Source organism: Myotis daubentonii, chromosome 5, assembly GCF_963259705.1.
Source record: "Myotis daubentonii chromosome 5, mMyoDau2.1, whole genome shotgun sequence".
Taxonomy (NCBI): Eukaryota; Metazoa; Chordata; class Mammalia; order Chiroptera; family Vespertilionidae; genus Myotis; species Myotis daubentonii.
Genome location: NC_081844.1, coordinates 17996307 through 18022213, shown reverse-complemented (window position 1 = coordinate 18022213; position 25907 = coordinate 17996307). Strand labels below are relative to the sequence as shown.

Here is a 25907-nt window from a genome sequence, read left to right as displayed (position 1 = left end):
ATTTTAATAGTGTTTAATATTTCAAAGTGTTTTTAGAACTTGAGGTCTCTTCATCATGAAATGCCATTACAAAGTGGACGTTACTTGGCCTTTGCTTGTACATGCTTGCCTTTCTTCTCCCTCCCTCCCTTCTATGCGCCCCTTTTCCTCTCTTTCTCCCTGAAAGCTTGCCTTTCTCATGGGTCCCTCTTTCGCTTCTGCTTCCCTCGCCCCGGCCCGGCGCCCTCCTCCCAGCACGCTGGTCAGCTCCTCCAGCCGGCGCGCAGGCGCAGTCCCGCCCACGCCGATCCCGAGTCACGAGGCCGCAGGCCGCGCGCCGGCGAAGGGGGCGGGGCGAGGCCGCGGCGCCGCAGCGCGCATGGGCGGGGCCGGGGGCGCGGGCTGCCGCTGCTATATCTGCGCCTGCGCGGCACAGCTGCGGGGCCAGTCGGGACGGAGGAGACAAGATGGCGCTGCGAGTGATGCGGGGGATCGTGAACGGGGCCGCGCCCGAGCTGCCCGTGCCCACCAGCGGGGCGGGGGCGGGATCTTGGGAGCAGGCGATGGCAGCGAGTCGGAACTACCTGTCCCAGCCTCGCCTCAGTGAGTATCAGAGAGCAAGGTGGATCCTGCCTTCGCTCCTCAGCCCAGCCCCTTGCTCCTACTCACCTGCTGAGCCAGCGCCTGGGGGTGGGGGGTGGGGGGGGGTTTATATTTCCTTCTCGCGTCCCCCCTACTCTCGCCCGCACGTCTCTCTGTAGAAGCAGACGCGAGTGTACTTCACCTTTCCGTGCGGGAAAGCGCTGCTGCGGGAACTTCCTCCCGGGGTTGGTGGGCTCCTGGCGGCCGCTCCGCCCTCCCCGGCTCCCCGGGGCCGGGGCATTCTAGACACTTGCTTCCTGTCTCCGTGGGAAGGCCGCTTCTTGTCGCTCAGTCTTAATCTTCGCTTGCCCTTCCCTTTGGACATTTAGGGGGTCGAGGGAACGCCCCTTCCCCTGTGCGCTCCGTGGCGGGGACCTCGGGGCAGCGCCTGCCGCGGGCGGGGATGCCGAGCCCTCGCTGACGTGGTCAGGCCTTTGGTGGATGGAGGTCGGTCCGTTGCCAGAGGCAGATGCTCGGCGGAGGGGCTGTGCGACCGCCGGACACTCCGTCTCGCGGAACGCGAGAGCTGAAAAGGACCCTGCAGCTTATCTCGCCGAACGCTCTCATTTTACAGCGAGAAGCCCAAGGTTCCTGGAGGGACCGGACTCGCCAGGCTGTAGACACCTAATGATGGGCAGAGCAGGAACTAAAATCCCCGGATCTTCATTCTCGCAAGGCCTTTTCATACCTGTGTCTCTCCTGACCAGCTAAGCTAACCTGGTTTAGTGTAAGGCTGCCTTGGGGACACCACACATCTTTGCTCATATTATATAACACGTGTGCACAGGCACGCTTAAGCGTTGTCGAGTGTGAAAAGGCCTTGATACACCAGGCTTAAGTGAACTGCTCGAGAAATGGCTCTTGATTACGAAGCAATGCAGTTGTGTAGCATCAGACCTCTTCGCAGCTTTCTTAGGAACTGGGATGAGCCCTGGAAATAGACTCAGAAACTTGGGGAAGCACCTGATGTTCCCCCAGGTGGCAGTGCCATATTTGCACTGGTTAATTGCCAGAGTTCCTGTTTGTGGGTGGCTCCTTGGTGGAAAAGAATTGCAGATGGAGGGTTTTTCTGCTGCCTGACTAATCCCATCCTGATCTGTCACTGGGTCATGTGACAGCGCTGCAGTGTGAGGAAAGGAAAGCACTTGATTCAATGGTTTGCCGAGATGTGCTTTTTACACTGGGAATGACCTGAATGCTTATTGGGGGTTTATATGAGCTGATATAGATGTTTCAGGAAATTGACAGATGTTGCTTTCTTATGTGGGCTTTAACGATCAGTTTATACCTAACAACTACGAATTCCCTTATGAATTGCATTTGTGTGTTTTGCTTTGGGTAGAAGAGAGAGGCATTAATGATGCTTCTAGGAAAAAAATTATTAGGGAGCAATAGTCCGTTTACGTATAATTATTCATTTAATATAAATTCAGAGAGTATCAACTGAAATAATGTTGTTTAGATAGTTCATGATTAAGGTTGTAAGCCCTTAAGGGGAGATGAGTAGTTATGTCTGTGTTCTGTATGTGCCCAGCCAGTGACTGAAGAACTTCTGCAGAGGAGAGTTCTCCCGACAAACCTGTGGCAACGCAATTCTTAAAACTGAACCTTTAGATTTAGAGGTCAGGAATCCTTTTTGTATCCTCAGTGCCTAGCACAGTGCTTGATACATAGAAGTACTTACCCTGTCTTGTACTTGGTTGTTTAACTTGCATTTAAACCCCTTGTTCTAATAGTTTAGTGGATAGATTCTTAACCTAGATGGAATTAGGTAGAGTAGGGAGTTGGGATACTTGATTGAGTTGAATTTCCCTCTGTGTCTGGTTTATTCTAAAAAGCATAAATGATATCATACTTAGGATAACATTTGCAAATATCTTTTTTTCTGTATTACCACATCCTTGATTCTAGTTAACAATTTTAATGCTTGTGAATACTGATTAATTTTTTCTAATTAATGATGATACCATGTTCAGTGATATGGCATAGTAATTTAATGTGCTTTTTAAAGGAAGGAATGGAGTAATATTAGCAATTACACTGTGCAAATTGGGTCCTGTTTTAAAACAATTTCAGGGTTGTGGGATTGTTAACAAGAAATGGAAAACAACATGTGCAGGATTGATATAATCTTGAGCACTTTAGTTGAATTTCTAAAGTCGGAAAGGAAACCTGATTTTCTTTTAAACTTTGAGCAAGGTTCAATAACATAGAGCTTTTGGAAGCGAAACATTTTTAGATAATCTCTACTGTTCTTGAGACCCTAGCTAGGTTAACTTACCTTATGTTTCTTACATCATAAAGCAGAGCTAGCCCCAGGCAGGTCAAATAAAGGAATCATTGGCCTGCTTTTTTCTAGAACCTCTCCCTCAATGCCCACTGCTCAGGGTGTGGGTATAGACCCTTGCACAATGGAAGATGATTGCTCTGGGTTTTTGATTTGGTAATAAGGTGGAGGCTGAAGGATTAGGCTGTGAATTGTGCAATGGCTGTGAGTTTTCTCTTTACAAATTTCACAATCATTAAGTGGTGTTAGTAGTGTTGAATAATCTCATATCCTGCAGGAGAAAGAGGATGTCATTTGGCAAAACCTGCTTCTTAAAAACCTTTGTAGACTTTGGTTTTAAATATTACCCATAAGTATATATTGCCTGCTTGATAGTTCCAAATCAGAGATGTGACTTGTTGGTTGTAAAATGTATTTGGTATCCTATATAATAAAAGGCTAATATGCAAATTGTCCCCTCAACCAGGAGTTCAACTGGGAGTTCAACCAGGGGGCAGGACTGGCAGGCCAACCACCCCCCACCCACCCCCGCCTGGTCCAATGGGCCTGGATCGGGTGGGCTGGCCGGACCCCACCCGTGCATGAATTCATGCACCAGACCTCTAGTATAATGTAAACATGTATCTGCTGTGTTGTCAGGAGTTATGATCATCACCTGCAGACCCAAATTCTTGTTCATTTGGACATTTTCAAGAGAAGAATGGCCATTATTTTGGTAAATAGAAATGTCCATGTAATCTGTGAATGGGTTTTTACTTTTTTGAAGAGCAGGTAATATCTTTGGCAGCCCTAATCTCAACTGTTATCTCTGCTTTGGACTGTTAATGATAATGGTGAGAAAAGCTAGAAATATTTTGAGAGATAAAAGGTAGTGCTTGATAGCATTTTCTCTGCTTGTTTTTTTTTTTTCTTCTTCTTTTTTTGGAAATAGTTTTAATATTATGGGAAAGAACAATAGTTTGTATATAAACTGTCGTCTAGTATTTATTTGTAGTCCAAGTGATTGGAACTGTGTCATCTCCATATTTTTTAATTATACTAGAGACTGAGTTCAGAAATCTTATAGGGTCATAGGGTACCAACTTTACAATTAGGAAAACAACAACATACAAAACAAAACCACTTGTAATCCCTGCTTTCCCATTTAGTAACAGATTTCTCAGAGCCTTAGTTTAAGTGTAGAGTGGGTGTATCAACCTTGCCTACCTCCCAGCATTTTGGGGAGCTGAAATAAGGTAACTTTCCTAAAGAGGCTCTGTAAAAGTTTAATGTATTTTCCACGTTTTTGTTTGGTAATGTTTTTTATTTAGTTTGGGTTATAACACTTACTAATTTACTTTGGCATGTCAGTTTAATTTAAACCAAGCATGTTGCTTAACCTCTGATTTGTATCTGAAGTAGTCCCCTCTTGTTTTTCATGTTTTCCAGTGAGGGAAAACTGCTGAAGCGTCACCATTAGATTTTTCCTCTGCTTAAACTCTCCAGTGGCTACACTCCATTGAAGACAGATTGTTGTCCAGTAATGACAAAATGTGCATACAAAGGGAATCATTGGCCAGTGCGTTAAATAGTAAAAATAACTTATTTTTTTAATAGCTAAAGGTGCAGACTCATGAAATTATTTTGAGTGATATAGCTACATAAGTCTTGCAAATAATTATGAGTGTACCAGACCACAAAAAATCCAAAACAGTTCAGCTTTATAATTTGAGCTGCAGGTCAGAGTTAAAGAACAAATGACTCTGGAACCAGACCATATAAGTTCAGGTCCTTGGGCAAGTTACTTAACTTCTGAGAGTCATTTTTCTCTTCTAAAACTTGGAATAATAGTTAACTCATAGACCTGTTATGGAGATTAAATAAGAATTTCTTATAAGTAGTTATTAGTGTTGGTGTTAATGAATTCGAATGGTTATTGGCTTTGTAAAAGACTACATAGTATATAAAGTACAGCATAGGGAATATAGTCAATAATGTTGTAATAACTATTGTATGGTGGATACTGGAAATACATGATTCTGTACTATGCACCTGAAACTAATAATAATATTGATGTAAACTATAATTGAAAAATTAAAAAATTTGTTGCAAATTTAAAGAATCTTGATGAAGTAGAACCTTGTCTTGTGTAGAAGTCAGCTTTGTTCACTGTTTCCAGGAAAAGCAATGAATGACTAGTGTTTTGGGGGTTTTTTTTGGTCATGCTTTTGCTCGTGACTGGCAAAACTTCGTAATTTTGAATGAGCTTGAATTTAAACATGAGATTCTGAAACGTTGTAGAGGTTAGAAGTTTAAAAGAGATACAAATCTTGTTCAAAAGATAAAGAGACTTTCAGAATCTGAAGGGTTTTATTGATGTTACATTTGCCTATAAATCTCAAACTAGATCATGCCTCCTAACCAGCCCACTCCTTTCATCCCCAACTGTTTAGGTAAAAGTTTTGAAAAGGTTTCTGTTTGTGTATTTTTTAAAATTGGGTTCTAAGATAACATGTTTCTAAGGTAGTTCATTTTGCAGTTCCACAAAGCAATTTTAGAAGTCATTGATAGAATGTTTGGACTCTTAAAATGAGAACAATGAATAATTTTTCATGGTTAGGAATTATTTTTAAGGGTATTAGATTATTTTTAAACGATGGAGTGGATTTTTATAAAAGAAGCAGAAAATAGGACATTTGGGGTCTTTCTAATAATTTTTGAGGAATGACTTATTCTTTTACATTACCATCCACTCAAGTAACTTAACTTTTTAAATTTGTTATTTGCCTTTTTCTACAGTTAAAAAAAAAAAGTCATTTTGGAGCCCTGGTGAGATAATTACAATTACAGATGTACTCAAGCAAATATTTGGTGTCGGGATTTAAATGTCCTGTGAGTATGAAAGCCCAGGGGCGTGATAGTGTTTGCCATGTTTCTACCTGGGCACTGCTTCCTGGCGGAAGACATTGTGTTTTTGAGTTCTGGAGCCCCTTGGGTGAACAGACTGGTTATTAAATGGTTTCCTCATTCTTGGGAGTCTACATCTGTGCCAGAAATCTCTGCGAGACTTGATAAGAAATCAAGCAAGTGAAAAGTTCCCAGTTGGTTGACAGCTTCTTAGAAATTATTTTAGGCTGTGTACTAAGTCTTCTTCATACATTGATTTTATTTGTTGTTTTTTTCCAGCTGTTCTGACTATACATTTAGTTAATTCTGATACAAGACTTACTCTCTCTGGAGTGTTCTGTTTTACACCTAATTTCAATTACACTTGGCAAGTTGTGTGAGGTGTGATGTGGTTGAAGGATAGCTACCCTGGGATTAGCTACTTTCCAGGCTGGCACTTTATTCCAAGGGCATAATTTCCAGTGGAAAATATAAGCCTCTAAACGGACAGTAACATTTAACTTTTCTTTTTTTTGTTTAAGGATATTTACCTTATTTGACCCTCTGGCCTTTCATTCCATTGCCCACTCCCTCCTTAATAAAGTAATTTTCCCATAGTTTCTAAGATACCATTTAATGATAGCTTTTTACCTTAACACTACGTTTCCTCAGATTTCCTTTGTGAGTTTTGTCACTTGTTAGTAGTCCCTTCCCCTTCCTTGTCTACTTTGGTAAGTGCCCCCTCCTGTACAGAGTTTTCCTTGTCAAGGTGAGAATGGCAGCTAGGTTTTTCCTGTGCTTCCACAGCCGTTTGCACATCTGTTAGAGTTCTTAACTCCCTCGTTCTCCATATAAAACTGAGCTCTCGAGGGAAATCTGTTCCTCTGTGCCCTTTTTGTTTTTATGTCCTGGGTTCTTAAAATACTGTGATTTATAGTAAGGATTCAAAATGTTTTTGGTTGGATGTGGGTAGATTATGAAAAGTTGTACAGGCACAGGCATATTTAATTTTAAATTCAATAAAAATTTTTGTAACTGTTTGCTCCATATTGTAATAGGTGTGATAAAGTGGAGAGAGGTTTTCGTGTAATCCCAGAGAGATAATTTAGGCTGTTCTATTTGACTAAAGTGGGCTCTTCTGTTTTTCTTTCCAGCATACAAGACAGTATCAGGAGTCAATGGTCCACTGGTGATCTTGGATCATGTTAAGGTAATGTACCACCATCATTGTTTACCATTTATGAAGTTTAAAACATGGCATTAAGTCCTGTTTAAGAATGCTTAAGGTTTTATGTTATGATTTTTAAGCCATTCCTTGGTCTGAATGTCAGTGCTATAGAGGAGCCAAGAGTTTTAGATAAAAATAAGAAGACTGGATTCTAGTACTGGGTATACTGTGGATTCTATTTGTGACTGAGGGTCTTTTGTCTGCAGAATTAAAAAAAGAATTTTTTTTTGTTGCTCCTACCTCACAGATAGGTTTTATAGAAAATTATAAAACTGTTGAAAGACATAAAAGAAAACCTTAAGTGTAGATTCCATGTTCATGAATGACAGAATAGCAAAGATGTTGATTTTCCCCAGGTAACAAAATCAGTTAGAGATAGAGTAATTAGGAATAGAAATTTGGTGCAGGGGTAAGCAAGTATATCAGTGGAACAAAATTAAGAAGTTGCCTCACACAAGAGAATTGGACTTGGTAAATAGTAAAGGCTACAATACAGGCCAGTGGGGGACATTTTGTGCTACTCGGTAAACATTATTAGGACATTTGGCTGCTTATATGCAAAAGAATAAAAATGAGAAAGGTAAAATTACATAGCAAAAATAAATCCAGATGGATTAAAGGCCTGAACATGAAAAACCTATTTCAGAAGACAGTACAGGAGACCATTTTAATGACTTCTCAACAGTACACAAGAGGTACAAATTATAAAGGAAAACAAATTATTTTATTCCATAAAAAGTTTTAAAACTTCATGTGATAAGATACCATAAACAAAATTAAAGGGTAAGATACTGACTTGGAACAGATATTTGCAAAAAGGTTAGTATCCAGAATCTATAAAACTCCTAAAAATAAATAAGAGGATCCAGTTGAAAAGTGAGGAAAAGATAGTAATAAGCCAGTCATAGGAAATAAAGTCTGAATTGTAAGTAAACATGAAAAGATGCTCAATATTAGTAGAATCAGAAAAATGCAATTTGGAAAGATGCTATTTTTTACTTTATTAAATGGCAAAAATTAATGTTTAATAGTAATTATGTAAGCTAGCAGAGTTGTAGGGAAAATATACTTTTGTATACTGCTAGGAAGATTGTAAATTAATACAGTTCTTTGCAGAGTAATTTGGCAGAAAATGGGCACAGCCTGTAGCCCACCACTAAGTAATCAAATACCTTAGGGCAGTGGTTCTCAACCTTCCTAATGCCGTGACCCTTTAATACAGTTCCTCATGTTGTGGTGACCCCCAACCATAAAATTATTTTTGTGGCTACTTCGTAACTAATTTTGCTACTGTTATGAATCGTAATGTAAATATCTGATATGTAGGATGTATTTTCATTGTTACAAATTGAAAATAATTGCCAAAGCCGGTTTGGCTCAGTGGATGGAGCGTCGGCCTGCGGACTGAAAGGTCCCAGGTTCGATTCCGGTCAAGGGCATGTACCTGGGTTGCGGGCACATCCCCAGTAGGACATGTGCAGGAGGCAGCTGATCGATGTTTCTCTCTCATCGATGTTTCTAACTCTCTATCTCTCTCCCTTCCTCTCTGTAAAAAATCAATAAAATATATTTTAAAAAAAAACAAATTGAAAATAATTAAAGCATAGTGATTAATCATAGAAACAATATGTAATTATATATGTGTTTTCCGATGGTCTTAGGCGACCCCTGTGAAAGGGTCGTTCGACCCCCAAAGGGGTCGCGACCCACAGGTTGAGAACCACTGCCTTAGGGGACCTCAGGCACATTTGCATGAAGAGCACATGGGAGAATGTTCATCCTTGAACTCCATTGGTAGAACAACTGAATAAAATATGGTGTCATTTGATTTTTTTAAAAATCTTTATTGTTGAAAGTTACATAGGTCCTCCTTTTTGTGTCATTTGATTTTATTTTCACTGTATCTGTTTTAACATTAATTCTAAGCTGACCATATATCCAAAATCAAGTTGCTATCAATGGTCTCTCATAGTTTACTTGGCAGATGTTTTTCTTCACTTCACACAAAAGAGTGGTACATCTTTCAATAGATTATGTTGACAAAATAAGGTCAATATTACCATGACAGACCCAAAACACAATGTCAAATGAAAAAGAGGTAGAAGGTGATATATTTAGTATGTTGCCATTTATATAAATGAAACTATATTTTTAGAAACATGCATTTAAAATATTAAGAACAGGAATACATATCTGGTTAGGAGAATTAGATTGAGGAGGTACCATTAATGTTACCATATTATAATAGCCACTAGATGCCCCCTGGTGGTCAGCGTGTGTCATAGTGACTGGTCATTCCCTGTTGTTCTGCCCTTAGGGTCAATTTGCATATTACCTTTTTATTATATAGGATTATTACTTAATTGCATTTTATCCCTCTGCCTCCAATGCATGCAGGAGATTACACACACATCCCAGATTATACACACAACAAACATCACTTCTGAGTAGGGGGAACATGGTTATTTTGTAAGTTCTGTACCTTTCTATAGTCTCAAAACTTTAAAATATACACAGAAGAAAATAACTTAATTGCTGTGTTTTCACAAATTTAAGACTCTTCTCTCTGTATCTTATGCTGGTTTGCCAATGTGTATACCAGTGATTGGTGTTTTAAGGACATAAACTGCTTGAGGATGTCATCAACTCTTGGGTGTACCTTTGTGTGTCAGGGAGGTGGTGGGATTGCATATGGATACATGCTATGATGGAGATAGAGCACATGGTGTATTTTGGAGTTTTTAACCCTACCCCTAAATCTAACTTTAACCTCTAACCGTATCGTTAGTTATCGATCCTTTGTTTTTTTCTATTTAGTTTCCCAGGTATGCTGAGATTGTTCACTTGACATTACCAGATGGCACGAAGAGAAGTGGGCAAGTTCTAGAAGTTAGTGGTTCCAAAGCAGTGGTTCAGGTAAGCATAATTTTAATAACTGGCTAGTTGAACTTTCTCCTAATCACAAAAATGTAAGGAACACTGCATGTTTTTTCTAGTCATTGAATAAGTATGTCTGTGGAGGAAAAAATTATTTTTGCATGTTTTCTTGTCAAATGTCAGCCACTAATATCCTAGATTCTAGCCCAATAGCTTTACTGGTAAAATGGCTTTTTTTTTTTAATGGATAAAATGAAGCAGATGATCACATAGAAGGAGAGAGAAGAAAAGCAGAATTCACAGCTTATGGAATGAAACCAAAACAGAATCTGAGTCTGTTTCTTTAAATTGTCTCCTATAATTCCTAGTTTTTAATGTTACTGCTTACGGTAAATGCATTTTTCCCAAACAACATGTTCCCCTAAAAAGTAATCTAGAGCAAGGGTCAGCAAAATTTTTGTAAAGGGCCAGATAGTAAAGTTTTTAGGGCTTGTGGAGCCACCTAAGGTCTCTGATGCATATTTTTACTCTTCTTTCTTTTTTTAAAGTAAACAGTTATTTAAAAATGTAAAAAAAAAAATTTTAGTTTGCTTGTAGGATTGGATGTCCTTCATGCACAACCCTTGTTAAGAGGTTGTGTTTGTGGTACTAATAATAGTGTACATTTATGTATTTGAGTTTATAAGGGCTGAAAAAGTTTAAATTTCTTTTACCCTCCTGATTACTTCTCTTTCTTGGTAGGTATTTGAAGGGACTTCAGGTATAGATGCCAGGAAAACATCCTGTGAATTTACTGGGGATATTCTCCGAACACCAGTGTCTGAGGATATGCTTGGTAAGTTGATATCCTTTTCCACACGTTTCCATAAAATCTTTTAAAAAAATGATGAATATTTGTAACATTGTCTGCTGGAAGCCAATTCCAACATGTCAGCAGGGCTGAATCATCTGGAGATGGCTGAGGGCATTTCCCCAAACCTGAAAAGGATGCATGGGATGATTGTGGCTGCCAGGCAGCTAAGGGCATCTCAATCTACATGTTATTGCCTCCTACTGGCCAAACACCCGAACAGCCGTAGGCAAATTCCCCCCCCCCCCTTCCCCATCTGACAATGCTTTTGTGTACAAACCCTGGCCTTTGATGTATATCTACCTCGCCTTAGGACAAATTGTGTTAATAAATAGCAAGGGGTCCTGAGACAAGGAGAGCTTAGTTCCTTTAGCTAAGCTCCTCTGGCCCCTCAAATGCCTTTCAAAATTAAGTTTCGTCTCTGGACTCTTACTTAATTTACGCACAGCGCCTTCTCCAGGCTCTTCCAGATGCTGGATTAGGACCACCGGCGTTAATTGTCCACTTGTACTGTCCTATTGTTTTACAGGTCGGGTATTCAATGGGTCAGGAAAACCGATCGACAGAGGTCCTGTTGTACTGGCTGAAGACTTCCTTGACATCATGGGTAAGGACAGTAACTGGGATTCTGTGTTTTGTGGAAAATAGCCTATATCTGTCTAGCTTATATCTTCACCAGATGGTGATCTTTTGTGGTACTTTAAGTTGATAACCAACTTGCTCCATAATTAATTACTTATTATTTAATACATTTATTTTTTCCTAGAGATTATCTTAATATTTTATATAAGTATCTTAATATATCACTAGGGTATGTTAGGAATGTAAATAATAAAGTCATGGCTTTGAGGCTTGCTCTCTTATTTGCTATACCTCTATTTCACTTTAAGAACTTGAGTTCCACTATCAATATTTCATGAGTCTAGGCAAGACTAATGGAAAAAATTATCTAAACAGTTTTAGATTTCAGAAAATAACTGATATTTTAAGAGTAGAAAGAAATGCTTTATATGTTTTAGTCTGCTTGCACAGACGTATTAAAATGTTCCCTTTTGGAAATTCATTAGGCCAGCCAATCAATCCTCAGTGTCGAATCTACCCAGAGGAGATGATTCAGACCGGCATCTCGGCCATAGATGGCATGAACAGTATTGCTAGGGGGCAGAAAATTCCTATCTTCTCTGCTGCTGGCTTACCACACAATGAGGTGAGAACTAGGGTCTATTTGATATGAAATTTAACAAGGAAGAATTCCTAAATGCTTGACATTAGTGAGAAACCAAAGGGGTTTCAACATTAATCTCCAGTGTTACTGTTTATATAATCCAGTTACATTGAATCTTTATCCATACACTAGAGGTCCGGTGCACGAATTTGTGCACGAGATGGGGATGGGGCTGGCTGGGGGAGGGGCTGTGGATGGTTGGCAGGCTGGTTGAACTCCCGGTGGAAGGGACTATTTGCATATTAGCCTTTTATTATATAGGATGATAGCTCTCTTGTTACTTACTCTTAGGAATTTTTGCATGCAAAGTGCAAAATAGTTTTATTGGATAAAGTCCTTTAAAACAGCGGTCACCAACCGGTTGTCCACAGACCACTGGTGGTCCATGAGGTCCAAAAGGTTGGCGACCGCTGCTTTAAAACATTCCAATTTTATTTATAATTAAAATTTCAAAAAGTTTAGGATAAAAGTTACTCTGTGTTAGCAATGTGGTTTTAGATTTCAACTCAGTGCTTTTGTACCCCTCATCAGATTGCAGCTCAGATCTGTCGCCAGGCTGGTTTGGTAAAGAAATCCAAAGATGTAGTGGACTACAGTGAGGAAAATTTTGCAATTGTATTTGCTGCTATGGGTGTAAGTATAAATATTTGCTGGTTTAGTATGAAATATAAAATTAATTGCTTATGTTATTAGAATAGTGTAGAAATTACACATGTATCATTGAATTTATATCTAGGTAAAGAAGTTGCAAACCAAGGATTAAAATTTGGCATTTGACTATGAAATGTAAGAATAATTTTCTTTGTGCTCAAAGTAGGCTGTTTACTCTGTTGGCTTTTGTGAAAAATATGTGTGAGTACTTGACAACTTTAAAAGAAAGAAAAATGCAGATCTATAGCTTAGCCTTCATCAGAAATACATAGTATTGAGAGTTTTCTTCTCCCAGCACTGATGAAGTCATTGCTATTTAGGTAAACATGGAAACTGCCCGGTTCTTCAAATCTGACTTTGAAGAAAATGGCTCCATGGACAACGTCTGCCTCTTTTTGAACTTGGCTAATGACCCTACGTAAGTAAATAGAGCTGTTTCTTTCTGTTCACCCAGGCTTCAGGTCCAAATGCTACCTAAGACTAGGGAGGAAAAGTGTTATGAAGCAGCATGGACTTAAGAAGGAGATAACTCTATCTAAATTCCAGTTGTACTTCTTGGTAATTATTTGGCTTTGGGCAAATCATGAAGGTTCTGAAGGTCAGTTTCCTCTTCCAGAAAATGTGACAAATAATACTTGTTTCACAGGGTTATTGTGTTTATTAAATGAGATAATCTGTATAAATTACCTAGTACACAATTTGTACTCAATGAATGAACTTTTCCTCTTAACTGAGAAATCTGGACCCTGTTTCTCCTTTCTTCCCTCCCTCTCTCTCCCTCTCCCCTCTTTCTTTCTTTCTCTTTCTGTTTTGAGAACTATATAGTTCTGAGAAATTATAAAATAACTGATTTAACGTTGTAGAAGTAATTATTATTATGTAAATACATAAAGTAACTGCTTTACTTAACTTTTACAGTAATAATAGCTTTACCCTCCTCAATTTATTTAAAACTTGTAGAGGGAGATTGTACTATTATTTCCAGAATCTCGTTTTGTTTTTGGCCTTTTTGTTTGAGTGTGACATAGGACTTAATGTTCCGTTTCAGTATTGAGCGAATTATCACTCCTCGCTTGGCTCTAACCACAGCTGAATTCCTGGCCTATCAGTGTGAGAAACATGTATTGGTTATCCTAACAGACATGAGCTCTTATGCTGAAGCACTTCGAGAGGTAACTTTTTTCTAAATTAAAATGGCTTCCTTTCCAGGGGTATCTTGTCCCTTTGCAAGTTTTCATTTTTCTTTCATCATGTTTTTATTTTTTGAAAATATATTTTTATTTCAGAGAGGAAGGGAGAGGGAGAGAGAGATAGAAACATCAGTGATGAGAGAGAATCATTGATCGGCTGCCTCCTGCACACCTGCCACTGGGGATGGAGCCCGCAACCCAGGCATGTGCCCTTGACCGGAATCGAACCCAGGACTCCTCAGTCCACAGTCTAATGCTCTATCCACTGAGCCAAACCAGCTAGGGCTTTCATGATGTTTTTAAAACATATATCTGTCACTTTAGTTGAAAAGATTAGATGATAAGATCTAAATTATTAGCCTATTTATCATTCTGTCACTGTCTCCATGAATTAAGGCTTGATTCTAAGAGAGAGTAAATGGTAAATGATGCAAGCTCTTTATTCAGTTACTCTCCCAGGAAGTTCTGTCTCTGTCCAGACTGTCAGTTTTTAACGTTTTCCAGAATTTTATTCTTAATGATGTTACTATTTGAATAAAGTCCATATTCTGGCAGCACCCTTCTCAGGACCTTTTCCTTCAGAAAACTCAGTGTTTAATTAGGACAATATTAAGATTTTTGCGTTATTACCAGAAATTTAGGGTGTTTGTTCTAATGCAAGTTACTCAAATGTTGAGTGAGGTACTCTTTTAAGCATGTAAAAAGTTTTTTAAAATTCCCTGAGATCCCTCACCAAATCTCACTCTGCTACCAAGGCTTTTTAGTGGAGGACTCCCCTCCCCCGATACCCATCGTAAACCAATACCTTTTCTAAAATGAGCTATTAGAAAGTGAAATTTAAAAATACATAATTTATAAGCCCAGATTTATTTTATTAGATTCAACAGACATAAAATTATTCTGTTAAATTGCCATTGAAGTTTTCTAAATGCTTATCTTATTTTCTCATTGCACATTGATAAGAGCTGGTCTGCAGACAAGACTTGGAGTGACATTGCTATAGCACGCTCTTTTGAAGGAAGCACTGAAACTTGGCCTTAATGTTTTGGGTTTTTAGTGGTTGTAGATTAATAGGTACACCTATATTCTAGTATGCATGTCTCAAAGAAAAAGACCATTTGTTATTAATCTTATTTTGTGCAGTGAATGGACTCCTGGCTCTGTGATTTTGGGAAATTATTTATCAGACCTTTGGTTCTAACTACAACTTGACATTAACAATAACAACATTACCTTCCTCATAGGGTTGTTGTGAGGATTAAATAATGAATGTAAAGTATAAAGTACATTAGATGACTCCTGGTGTAGATTTCCTTCCCTTTTGACCTTTTTGGGTTTAGCTTACATATATATGGCAAGACCCTTGGCATAAAATAAATCTTGTGGACTAATCAATTCTCTTAGTTCCGTGGTCAGCAAACTGCGGCTCTCGAGCCACATGCGGCTCTTTGGCCCCTTGAGTGTGGCTCTTCCTAAGCCTTAGGAGTACCCTAATTAAGTTAATAACAATGTACCTACCTATATAGTTTAAGTTTAAAAAATGTGGCTCTCAAAAGAAATTTCAATCATTGTATTGTTAATATTTGGCTCTGTTGACTAATGAATTTGCCGACCACTGTCTTAGTTTTAAAATTAACTTCCTTTGGTTTATAAAATTGCAAGCTATTTCCTTCTAACAAGCTATTTGGAGATTTGGTAACATGATTTTAGTGAAAAAACGTCTGGTCCCAATTGTCAGCATTTTCATTGCAGAATACTTGAAATGTGTTACTAGATTTTTCTAAATGATCTCTCAGAGACTATTTAAAATGGAAAAGATAATATTCCAACTTTCTAAGCGTGTTCAAACAAACAAAGCTTTGCTTTCCATATTCCATGTTGTGTGATATTCTCCTCTTTGACTTATGTCAGGTTTCAGCGGCCAGGGAAGAGGTTCCTGGTCGACGAGGTTTTCCAGGTTACATGTATACAGATTTAGCCACAATATATGAACGTGCTGGTCGAGTGGAAGGTAGAAATGGCTCGATTACTCAAATCCCTATTCTCACCATGCCTAATGATGGTAAGTTTTTGGGTTTTGGATTATAGCAGGCCTAATGCTTGTAAGGGCTTTGATTCTAAGAGAGAAGACAGTCTACCTTTTTAAAAAAATATATATTTTATTGATTTTTTTACAGAGGAAGAGAGAGGGATAGAGAATTAGAAACATCAATCAGCTGCCTCCTGCACACCTCCCACTGGGGATGTGTCCGCAACCAAGGTATATGGCCTTGACCGGAATCGAACCCAGGACCCTTCAGTCCGCCGGCCGACGCTCTATCCACTGAGCCAAACCGGTTAGGTCGACAATCTACCTTTTTGAGAGTGTTTATCTTCCAAGGGTTTACATTAACTAGTAATTTGTACCTAAATAAAATTTTTCATTTGAAAACTCATAATTATCATTATCCTCTTGTAGACGAAAAAGTAATAATTTTCTTTATAATTAGAATTTTTAAATTTTCATTTACTGGATACTATTGAGTGCCTGCTATTTGTAGGACAATGGTCTGGATATAAGTAATTAAAAAAACCACTATGGTTTTTACCTAATGTAAGTTGTTTAGTCTAATTAGGTATTTTCTTATGTGTGTGCACAAATAATTTAAAGTGGCTTAAGTGTCAAAATCACAAATAGTAAATGCCACAGACTTTAGAGACAAGTGATCACCACCAAAGGCTGATTAAAACTTAGTTTCCTTTACTCTGTGTGAAAGCACACAGTGCAGTGCCTGTCTAGTGTGTGCTCAGGGTGGCTCCTGGGGCAAAGACTTTCCGCCTTTAGTCCTTTTCTCTGTTTTTAAAAGGCACTTTTGGAAGATATTTTCAGAAACAGTGAAACTTACTATATAGAAGACTGTTCTAAGTGCTTTATAAATGGTGACTAATTTGATTCTCATAGTAACTTTGAGGTAGATTCTCTATGAGGCACAGGGAGGTAAGTGATCTGTCAGAGTTGGGCAGTGAGAGCCTTAGGACCCAGGCAGTCTGAATTCACAATTTGCTTCTGCCATGAAAATTATTTGTTCCAAGAAAGTAGCTACAAATTACTTTATGTAATTTAGCAGACTTAGAAATGTCTTGACTTGTGTGACCTTTTTGGTGCTGCCTGCATCATGTCACTTTACTTGTCTAGTGTCTCTGTATTTCCCATGTTAAAATAGCTTATGAGCTAGGAATAGTCTCTCAGTATACATCCCATTGGCAATCTCTGCAAGGGAACTTTGTGTTCAAATGGAATTTTTTTTTTTTAATATTTTGGGGAGAGATCACATAACTAGGAGAAGTAATACTTTTTTAAAAATATATTTTTATTGATTTCAGACAGGAAGGGAGAGGGATAGAGAGATAGAAACATCAATGATGAGAGAGAATCATTGATTGGCTGCCTCCTGCACATCCCACACTGGGGATCGAGCCCATAACCTGGGCATATGCCCTGACTGGGAATTGAACCATGACCTCCTGGTTCATAAGTCAACACTCAACCACTGAGCCATGCCGGCCAGACAGAGAAATAGTACTTTTATGAATGCAGCTAATTTACCTCATGTGCCAACACATAATTAACTATGCTGCAACCAAATAAATTAAACTGTCCATTATGGTAACCTCCAGCCACATTTGGCTATTTAAGTTCTAAAGTTTGATATTAGATAAATTTGAAAAACCATAAAGTTTTTCAGTTATATTAGCCACAATATTTTTGGTGCTTGATAGCTACATTTGGCTAGTGGCTATCATATGGTACAGCATACATACAGAACTTTCCAATCATCACAGAAAATTATTTTATACTAGAGGTCTGGCGCATGAAATTCGTGCACGGGTGGGCTCCCTAGGCCTGGCCTGCGATCAGGGCCAATCTTCCCCAGCTGTGTGTGGGGCGACTGGCGGGGCAATTGGGGACCCTGCGCCTCCTGTGTCCCCCACCACCCACCTCCAGTTCCTGGTTCCCCATCTGGCAATCGGAGCCTGCCAGCCGGGGAGGGGAGTCGGGGGACCAAAAGGTTGTCTAACAGGCCCCCATTGGGCTATCAGGGGCTGCGGGCTAGGGGCAGCTCCTGCGTTGAGCGTCTGCCCCCTGGTGGTCAGTGTGTGTCATAGCCAACCGGTTGTGTTACTGTCCGGTCAATTTGCGTATTATGCTTTTAGATAGATAGATAGATAGATAGATAGATAGATAGATAGATAGATAGATAGATAGATAGATAGCACAGTTTTAGGCAGTGCTGTAGGTACTGCAGATTGACATGCTGTGGGTTTGTTTATATGAGATGACACTTTAACATCAGATGTCTTCTTGTAGATATCACTCACCCCATCCCTGATTTGACTGGATATATCACAGAGGGGCAGATCTATGTGGACAGACAGCTACACAACAGACAGGTATTTGACATTTGAGTGGCACAGTAAAGCTTACAAATCTACTCTTCAGTTACTCTTTAGTGACTTGGACTTTGCTCTTAGGAATTTTTTTTTTTTTTTTTTTTAGAAAATAACACCTTAAATTGATTTTGACATGGCTGTAAACTTGTCCTTTCTATGTACAACAGATTCTCAAATAGCATTTGTTTAATGTCATTTTGTTCTAAAGTTGATGAGATGCCGTAGGAACTTAACTCTTGTTTGTATCAATCAGCCTATGGGAAAACTAGTTTCATTATATGTCACTTTACTTCAAATCAAAGAACCCATCAATGACATTAAGAGGATTGATACAATATCCTGGTGTGGCTTATTTCCACTTTTTCTTTATTGTGCCTTATAATGGAGTCAGTTGTCTTAAAGAATGTTTTTGGGTATTCTACTCCATAATGGTATAATCTACCAATCATATTAATAATACAAAAACAGATTTTTTTCTGTTTTTTTTATTGAGTTATAATTTATTAGTTTCAAGTGTACCACATAATGATTCACTATATGTACATATTGCAAAATGATCACCAAAATAAGTCCAGTTACCATCCATCATCATAGTTAAAAATTATTTTTCTTCTGATGAGAATTTTGAAGATCCACTCTCCTAGCTACTTTCAAATATAATACAGTGCAGGCTTTTTGTTTGTTTTTTTTGTGTGTGTGTTTTTTTTAAATCCTCACCCAAGGATATTTTTCCATGATTTTTAGAGTGAAAGAGAGAGGGAAAGACAGAAATATTAATGTGAGAGAAACACATCAATTGGTTGCCTCCTGCATGTGCACCAACCAGGGCCCAGGCCAGGGAGGAGCCTGCAACCGAGGTATGTGCCCTTGACCGGAATCAAACCCAGGACCCTTTGGTCCTCAGGCTGATACTCTAGCTACTGAACCAAACTGGCTAGGGCTACAGTGCAGTTTTATTAACTGTATTCACTATGCTGTACATTACATCCCTGTGACTTGTTCATTTTATAACTGGAGATTTGTACCTTTTTACCCCCTTCATCTATTTTGTCCGCCCACCCCCACTCCCTGCCTCAGGCAACCACCAGTCTGTTTTCTATTGAAGTGAATTAGTTATGCAAATAATAATAATAATAAAACTTTGAGAGTATTTGCTTAGGATGTTTTCAATATTCAGTATTTTTGGAGGTGTCAATGAAGTACTGATGGGGTGGTCATAATAATCTGGCCACTCAGTGTATTCATGAGCTTGGGGGGGTGGGGGGCGGGGTTTGTTTTTAGATTCCACATGTAAGTCAGATCATATGGTACTTACCTTTTCTGTTTGACTTATTTCACTTAGCATAATTACCCCTCAACATCAATCCATGTCAAAAAGACAAGATTTCATTCTATTTTTATGGCTGAATAACCAAAAACAAATTTTTGATGGTTCTGTACTAGATCAGCTTTTAGGTGGAATTATTGTTAGTCTTACTATTTTGTATGTGATTTTGAGTCAGAGTTCAGAAGACCACTTAGGCAGATATTGAAAATTCAGTTTTTCAATATAATCTTGTACTGTTATATAGGTTTTTGGACTTGATTCTCAAAAGAAATATTATGCCATAAAGAGTTGCATACCAGGAAAACATGTTAAAATTCACCTAGGAAACAACTGCAGCAGTTTTATGTAATTTAAGGGATAATAACGAGTTTCCAAATGCTACTTACTACAAGCACAGCTTGAATTTTTACTAATTTTTCCCCTCCATTCTACCCAAGATTTACCCGCCTATTAATGTGCTGCCCTCATTATCACGGTTAATGAAGTCTGCTATTGGGGAAGGTATGACCAGAAAGGATCATGCTGATGTGTCTAACCAGCTGGTATGTATTCTTCTTAATGATGGCGCTTAAAGAAGTACATGCCTTTCTTAATCTATTCTTTCTGCTGTCTTATACCTCCTGTCTTTATCCCATATCACTTTTCTTTTCCCCATCCATATAGAATTTTAGTATAGGCTTCATATGTAATATAAAAACATTAGAACCAAGCAGTCTCTTTTTCATAAGGATGGATGCTGGTAACGAAGATTAAAAATCATATACTTGAAACACTTTTTTATGCTATACAAAGTAGCTTCTAAATAAAAAACTAAGCCATAAGGCGGTTTTAAATTTTTATTAGTAATCGTAATAATAATTGTGGAGTATTCCTGAAAGGATTCTTTAACTTTCCTAAAGTAGAAATGGTACACCTCATAGCACAGATGTTTTTCTTGAGTAGAACTTCAAGATGGATTACTCCATGGTATGAGTTCTGATTTTCAAATATTCTATAAAGTGTAAGCTCATTGAGACATTGAGGAAGTGTACTTTTGTAGCAGTGTCTATTGCGTGCCTGAAGATTCCTGTCCGGGTGAGACCGCTTTCTAATAAAGTCCTCTGATACTTTCATGGGTTTTATTTATGTGAATTGTGTTTGTAAGTAACGTGAAATTCCTTCTGTGTTCTCTTATGAAGACAGCTAAAGCAATACACTTACACAGTCCAGATTATCATTAACATTTATACAATCCTATGTCTGCGTGTGAACCTTCTCTCTCTAGTATGCGTGCTATGCTATTGGTAAGGATGTACAAGCCATGAAAGCCGTGGTGGGAGAGGAAGCCCTTACCTCGGATGACCTTCTGTACTTGGAGTTCCTGCAGAAGTTTGAGAGGAACTTCATTGCTCAGGGTAAGAGGCCTCTTTTCTCACAAATACCAGCAGCCTCTGTATAGTTTTGAAGACCTCTTTCCCAATCAGAGATTTTACATTGGTATCTACATAATTTTTCTTCTGATCAGAGAAGAGGGTCTTTCAACTCTGTTGTGTCTTTGTACTTAGTGCTTTGGGTCCTTCCCCTCTGCCTTCCACTCTATTATCCAGTTATTGAGCTCCCCCTTTATTTTCTCCCTTCCTACAACTGGCTTCTATTGCACGCCTCCTTCCTCCTACCCTCTCTGCAGCCATCTTCGCTAGCTTTGGGGGTTTGGGACTTTTCTGAGCCATCTGTTTTCAACTCCTTTTTTGATATCTTTCTGCTTCTTAATTGTTTATATTCCCAGAGGCGTCATTGCCTGTGCTTCCCTCCCTTCTTCCTCCTCCCCCGCCAAGCTCTGGCTTGTTCCCTGTGCATTGACTGAATTGCTATGTATGATCCTTACCCTCTTTCTGAAGCCCTAATCCCACATCTTCAACTGGGACCCCTTATTTATGCCACCATCCCTGGTCAGAACCAAAGTTTTTACCCAACTGACCACCTGCCTAGCAATTCCCTCTTCGGTTTCTGTCTGCCTCTGCATGACTGTTGTCCTGGTTACTCAAACTCAGTAATTGGGCATTGTCCTGGGTGATGTCGAAACTACTGACCTCTGACCACTCTTGGAGTGGGATCACACTTTGAGTCTTAAGACCTAGTCCACACCTTTGGTTTCATCGTTCCTGGTTGCAAAATGCCAGCTTTTTCAGTTTCCCTGATCCCTTCTATACTATTGCCAGAGTAAATTTTATTGATAGTCCCTCTACTAAAAAGTCCAGAATGGTTTTCATTTCATAGCCTATGTAGTGGAGGGTTTTCAAGCTGCTTGGCTTGGTTTCTCCTGCCAGTCCTGCTAACGCTGCTAATACTCTTCCTGACCTCAGTGGTACTTAGAACAGATGTGTTCATTTTGGAATAATGCATAAAGCTACGCACTAGGATTTGTACACTTTTTTATTTATGTGTTAAGTTTTTTATTGACATTAAAATCTCCAAAATATATGAGTTTTTTAATGGATACCTTAATACCTTAAAAGTTAGAGATGAAGTTCTTCTGGTAGAGCAAAGAATCCAGAACTTGAGCCACTCTGGTTTCTTAGTTAAGAAATGAGATTTATTTGCATAAGGTTGATTTCTTCTATTAAAAAGAATAATAACAACAACTTTGAAAACCATTGACCTATTCAAGTACTCAATTGGCCTATCTAAGTATCTGTCAAATTCAGCCTCTGTTCCTGGGAAACTTTTTCTCACTCCTCTGGACACAACATGAGTTTGGTTTCCATTGCCCAAAGTATTTAGGTCCCCACCCAATTGTCAAGAAAACTCCCCTTCTCTCCCCTCCCCCTCTCCCCTCCACACACACACACTAGACTGCCTGCCTGCTGTCTCTAGCCCTTGGGCCTCTCTTCCTCTGATTCAAGATGGTGCTTATTGTCTGTGGCCTCATTTCCACATTCAGTCGCATCCAGTCTGGGGAGACCTAACTGCTCTGCGTCTCTTCTTTTTTATACTTCATGCTTCCAGTGCTGGTCATATAACAGAATACATCCTGAATAACCTGGTAAGTTGGAAGTAGTTTGCCTTTATTCATCCAATCTCAATTTTTTATAAGGTCCTTATGAAAACCGCACTGTCTATGAGACTTTGGACATTGGCTGGCAGCTGCTCCGAATTTTCCCCAAAGAAATGCTGAAGAGAATCCCTCAGAGCACCCTCAGCGAGTTCTACCCTCGGGACTCCGCAAAGCACTAGCTGCCGTCTCATCGTTGGCTCAGTACCCTTGCGTAATACTGGTTCCGTTTATTGATTCCTTTCGCACTTGCCCATCCTCACTTTTGTGTTGGAGTTTACCGTGTTACCCTGTAATTAAAAACAAAGAATAGGTGACATATTGTGCCAGTGTTGCAATGTCTTAAACTGCTAACAGACTTTAAAATATTCCCTGCCCAGAAAACTTGGATCTTCAATGCTTTGTTTAAAGTAGCTGCAGGGATGGAGGCGAAGTTTTCTTACTCATGTGTATTTGTAAATAGTGGGATAGTTGCCTAATAATGTCCTCATTATTGAATCTCTCAGACCTTCCTTCTCCACCTCTTGAGAGTATCACTCTCTGAAGCTGCAATGCTTTGATCTCCAGATTGGGCAGGATCGGGACCAGAAGAAGCCTCTGCTTAGAAGAGCCCGAGCTCTCTCCTGAGCGCTGTGTTTGGGTTGCAGTGCGGTGTACCGCTAGGTCTGAGCTGCTGTTCTAAGCAGATGGTTTTTACTGTCCACCTGCTCTTTCCTATGTAATGACTAGATGAGAAAAGGAGTTGGGACTCCTGTGTGTTCATGTGCTCTCTCCCTCTGAGTAGCACACAATCTTGCAGCATTTGCACAGCTGGCATTGATCGGATAGCAGTGAGATGCCTTGTCTTGATGATCCTTACTGGGTTGTCATGCAGAGGAATCATAATGAAAATAACCAGTATAATTGTTGCTTGGGAAGAGTTGGAGGTACAGCAAAAATAAAGAAAAGAAAAACCTACACCCATGCTACATTCGGACATGCTAACAAATGGTGTAATTTTCTAAAGTGTTTGCCAGATGCTGAGGACATGGTGTGGGAGAAAGCTCTCCTATGTAGAGACATGTTAAACTGTTAGAGAGCAGCCTTTGGAAAACCCCTATTTGGTCCTGCTTTCTGACCTATCTCTGCCTCTTCAGGGTAATCTTGTGGCACAAGTGATAGCATTTAAAAGCTTTAGCCTTTTAACTCCTGCTCCTTCCTCTGCTGTGAGCCTGAGCTGTCTTCTATGCACTCCCCTTGTCCACTGTGTGGTCTCTGTGTTCTTTGTTAGTTGGATGCAATAGCAACTTCTCTGTGCATTCCATCTTTCAAGTTGTGTAAAGTTCACTTTTTTCTCAGAGGATGTATGTGGGAGAGGCAGCATGATTATATTTTAATGTAGAAAATGTGGCATCTGGATATAAAATGAAAATAAATATTAAATTAAATGGAAGTGACTGAAAGTGACTTTGTGTCTTCAAATCAGAAAAATGGTGTCAATAAGCAAATATATGTAATAATACACCTCTTTGATTCACAGTTTAGAACATCATGCCCAACCCTTTGAGTTATAAGGAGCATGGCCCAGGTTTTGTACTCTCTGTTTCTCAGGCTGCCCTGTTCAAGCTCTTTTCAGTAATATCTCTTCCAACACCTGTAGTTTCATCCAATGCTGAGAGTCGCTACAGGTGTTCCTTGGAGTTGTTTCAGACATTTTCAGGACCTCTAGAACCCATCTGCCATAAATGAAAGTGGGTGATAAATAGAAAATGAAATACATATTGAAACAAGTCAAAGCTTGCTTCAAATAAAATTTTAAGTAGATGTCCAGTATATCAAGAAAACACGCTGGTTGAAGCACCAGGGTGTGGCATCATGGGGGCATCCTGTTTCTCATCTTCAGCAAGGCAGTTGTAGGAGATGGAGAGGAAAGGGCTCAGTCATGGCAAAAATTGGCCAGGCCGTGTTCTAATCCTGGGGCTGCCGCTAACTGTATGGCCTTGCTTAGTAATTTGACAAGTTTGAGTCTGTCTGCTTATGTTCCTTACAGGGTTTTTCCAAGGACTAGAGCTTTTGTCTGTGAAACACCAGAACAGCATGGTAGGTGCTCATGGTAGGTGCTCAGAATAGGCTGGTCCATGGTAGGTGCTCAGAATAGGCTGCTACTATTAACAAAACTTTATTGGGCAGATTGACTTATTACTCTTACATAGTATTTAGGATTAGTTGGTTAAGTAGTGTACTAAATAATTTGTTATGTTTTAGTGAAAACATTTTCTTAGTGTACCTTTTATAACCAGTGATTAAAGCTAACTAAAAGACCCATTAAATTATGCTTTAACTAGAGGCCCGGTGGGATCCCTTGGCCTGGCCAGTGATTGGGACCAATTGGGGCGGGGGAGGGGGGGGGAAGCTGGCCTGGGGGAGGGACCGCAGGAGGTTGGCCAGCTGTGGGAACACACTGACCACCACGGGGCAGCTCCTGTGTGGAGCATCTGCCCCCTGGTGGTCAGTGCGTGTCATAGCAACCGGTGGACTGGTCGTTTGGTCACTTAGGCTTTTATATGTATATAGAATAGATATGAATCCTCACTGTGATCAAATATTTTAAAAAATTCATTTCAGTTGGCTTAAAGTATTTGGGAGGAGAAAAAGTATCTTCAAAGTTCTGGCTAACAGCATGACTCATGAGCCACATATTGTTGGCAGTTGACTGTCACTTCAGTTTGTGAGATTCCCTGTAAATAAAAAATGTTTCAAGACTAATGTAGTAAATGCCTCACTAGGATGTTTCATTTTTAGCGTGTGCATAGTACAAGGTGTCCGAGGTCAACAAAACACTGTCTGCTTTGGGAATTTTCCATTATACGGGTAAGGGAGAGTGAGCTTAATCCAGTATTAGGGGCCAACAGAGAATAGTTCCCCGCACTAAACTAAAAATACCATTTAGAGACAACAAAAACTTAGCAAGCCAGTTCCTGAAGGAAAATTATCTTTTGTGGGAAACCTAAGTACAAAGAAATGGGTTTAAAATATGAAAGTTATATGATGCTATTTATAGAGAACTCTAAAGATTCCACACACAAAAACTAGAACTGATAGAGGAATTCAGTAAAGTAGCAGAATACAAAATAAATATTCAGAAGTCAGTTGCATTTTTATATGCCACTAACGATCTATCAGATAAATTAAAAATCCCACTTATAACTGCATCAAAAACAATAAAATACCTAGGAATACATTTAACCAAGGAGGTAAAAGACCTGTACTCAGAAAATTATAAGACATTCAAGGGAGAAATTGAAGATAAAAGTAAATGGAAGCATATTACCGTGCTCACGGATA

At 39.3% G+C, this 25907-nt stretch overlaps 1 protein-coding gene and 1 long non-coding RNA gene across 2 annotated transcripts; both read left to right on the top strand.

Moving 5' to 3' along the window:
- Positions 1–403: 403 nt before the first annotated feature.
- ATP6V1B2 (ATPase H+ transporting V1 subunit B2) lies at positions 404–24015 on the top strand. The gene is made up of 14 exons (XM_059696054.1): positions 404–582; positions 6928–6983; positions 9819–9917; positions 10620–10713; positions 11258–11335; positions 11796–11935; positions 12485–12586; positions 12925–13022; positions 13653–13776; positions 15706–15856; positions 18143–18225; positions 19990–20094; positions 20817–20946; positions 22626–24015. Exons 1-14 carry the CDS (start codon positions 447–449, stop codon positions 22763–22765), a joined length of 1536 nt encoding a protein of 511 aa, XP_059552037.1. The 5' UTR covers positions 404–446; the 3' UTR covers positions 22766–24015.
- Positions 593–4466, top strand: LOC132234750 (uncharacterized). Its single transcript, XR_009452926.1, has 2 exons — positions 593–3623; positions 4337–4466. It is a non-coding gene; the product is annotated as an uncharacterized LOC132234750 (long non-coding RNA).
- Positions 24016–25907: the final 1892 nt, after the last annotated feature.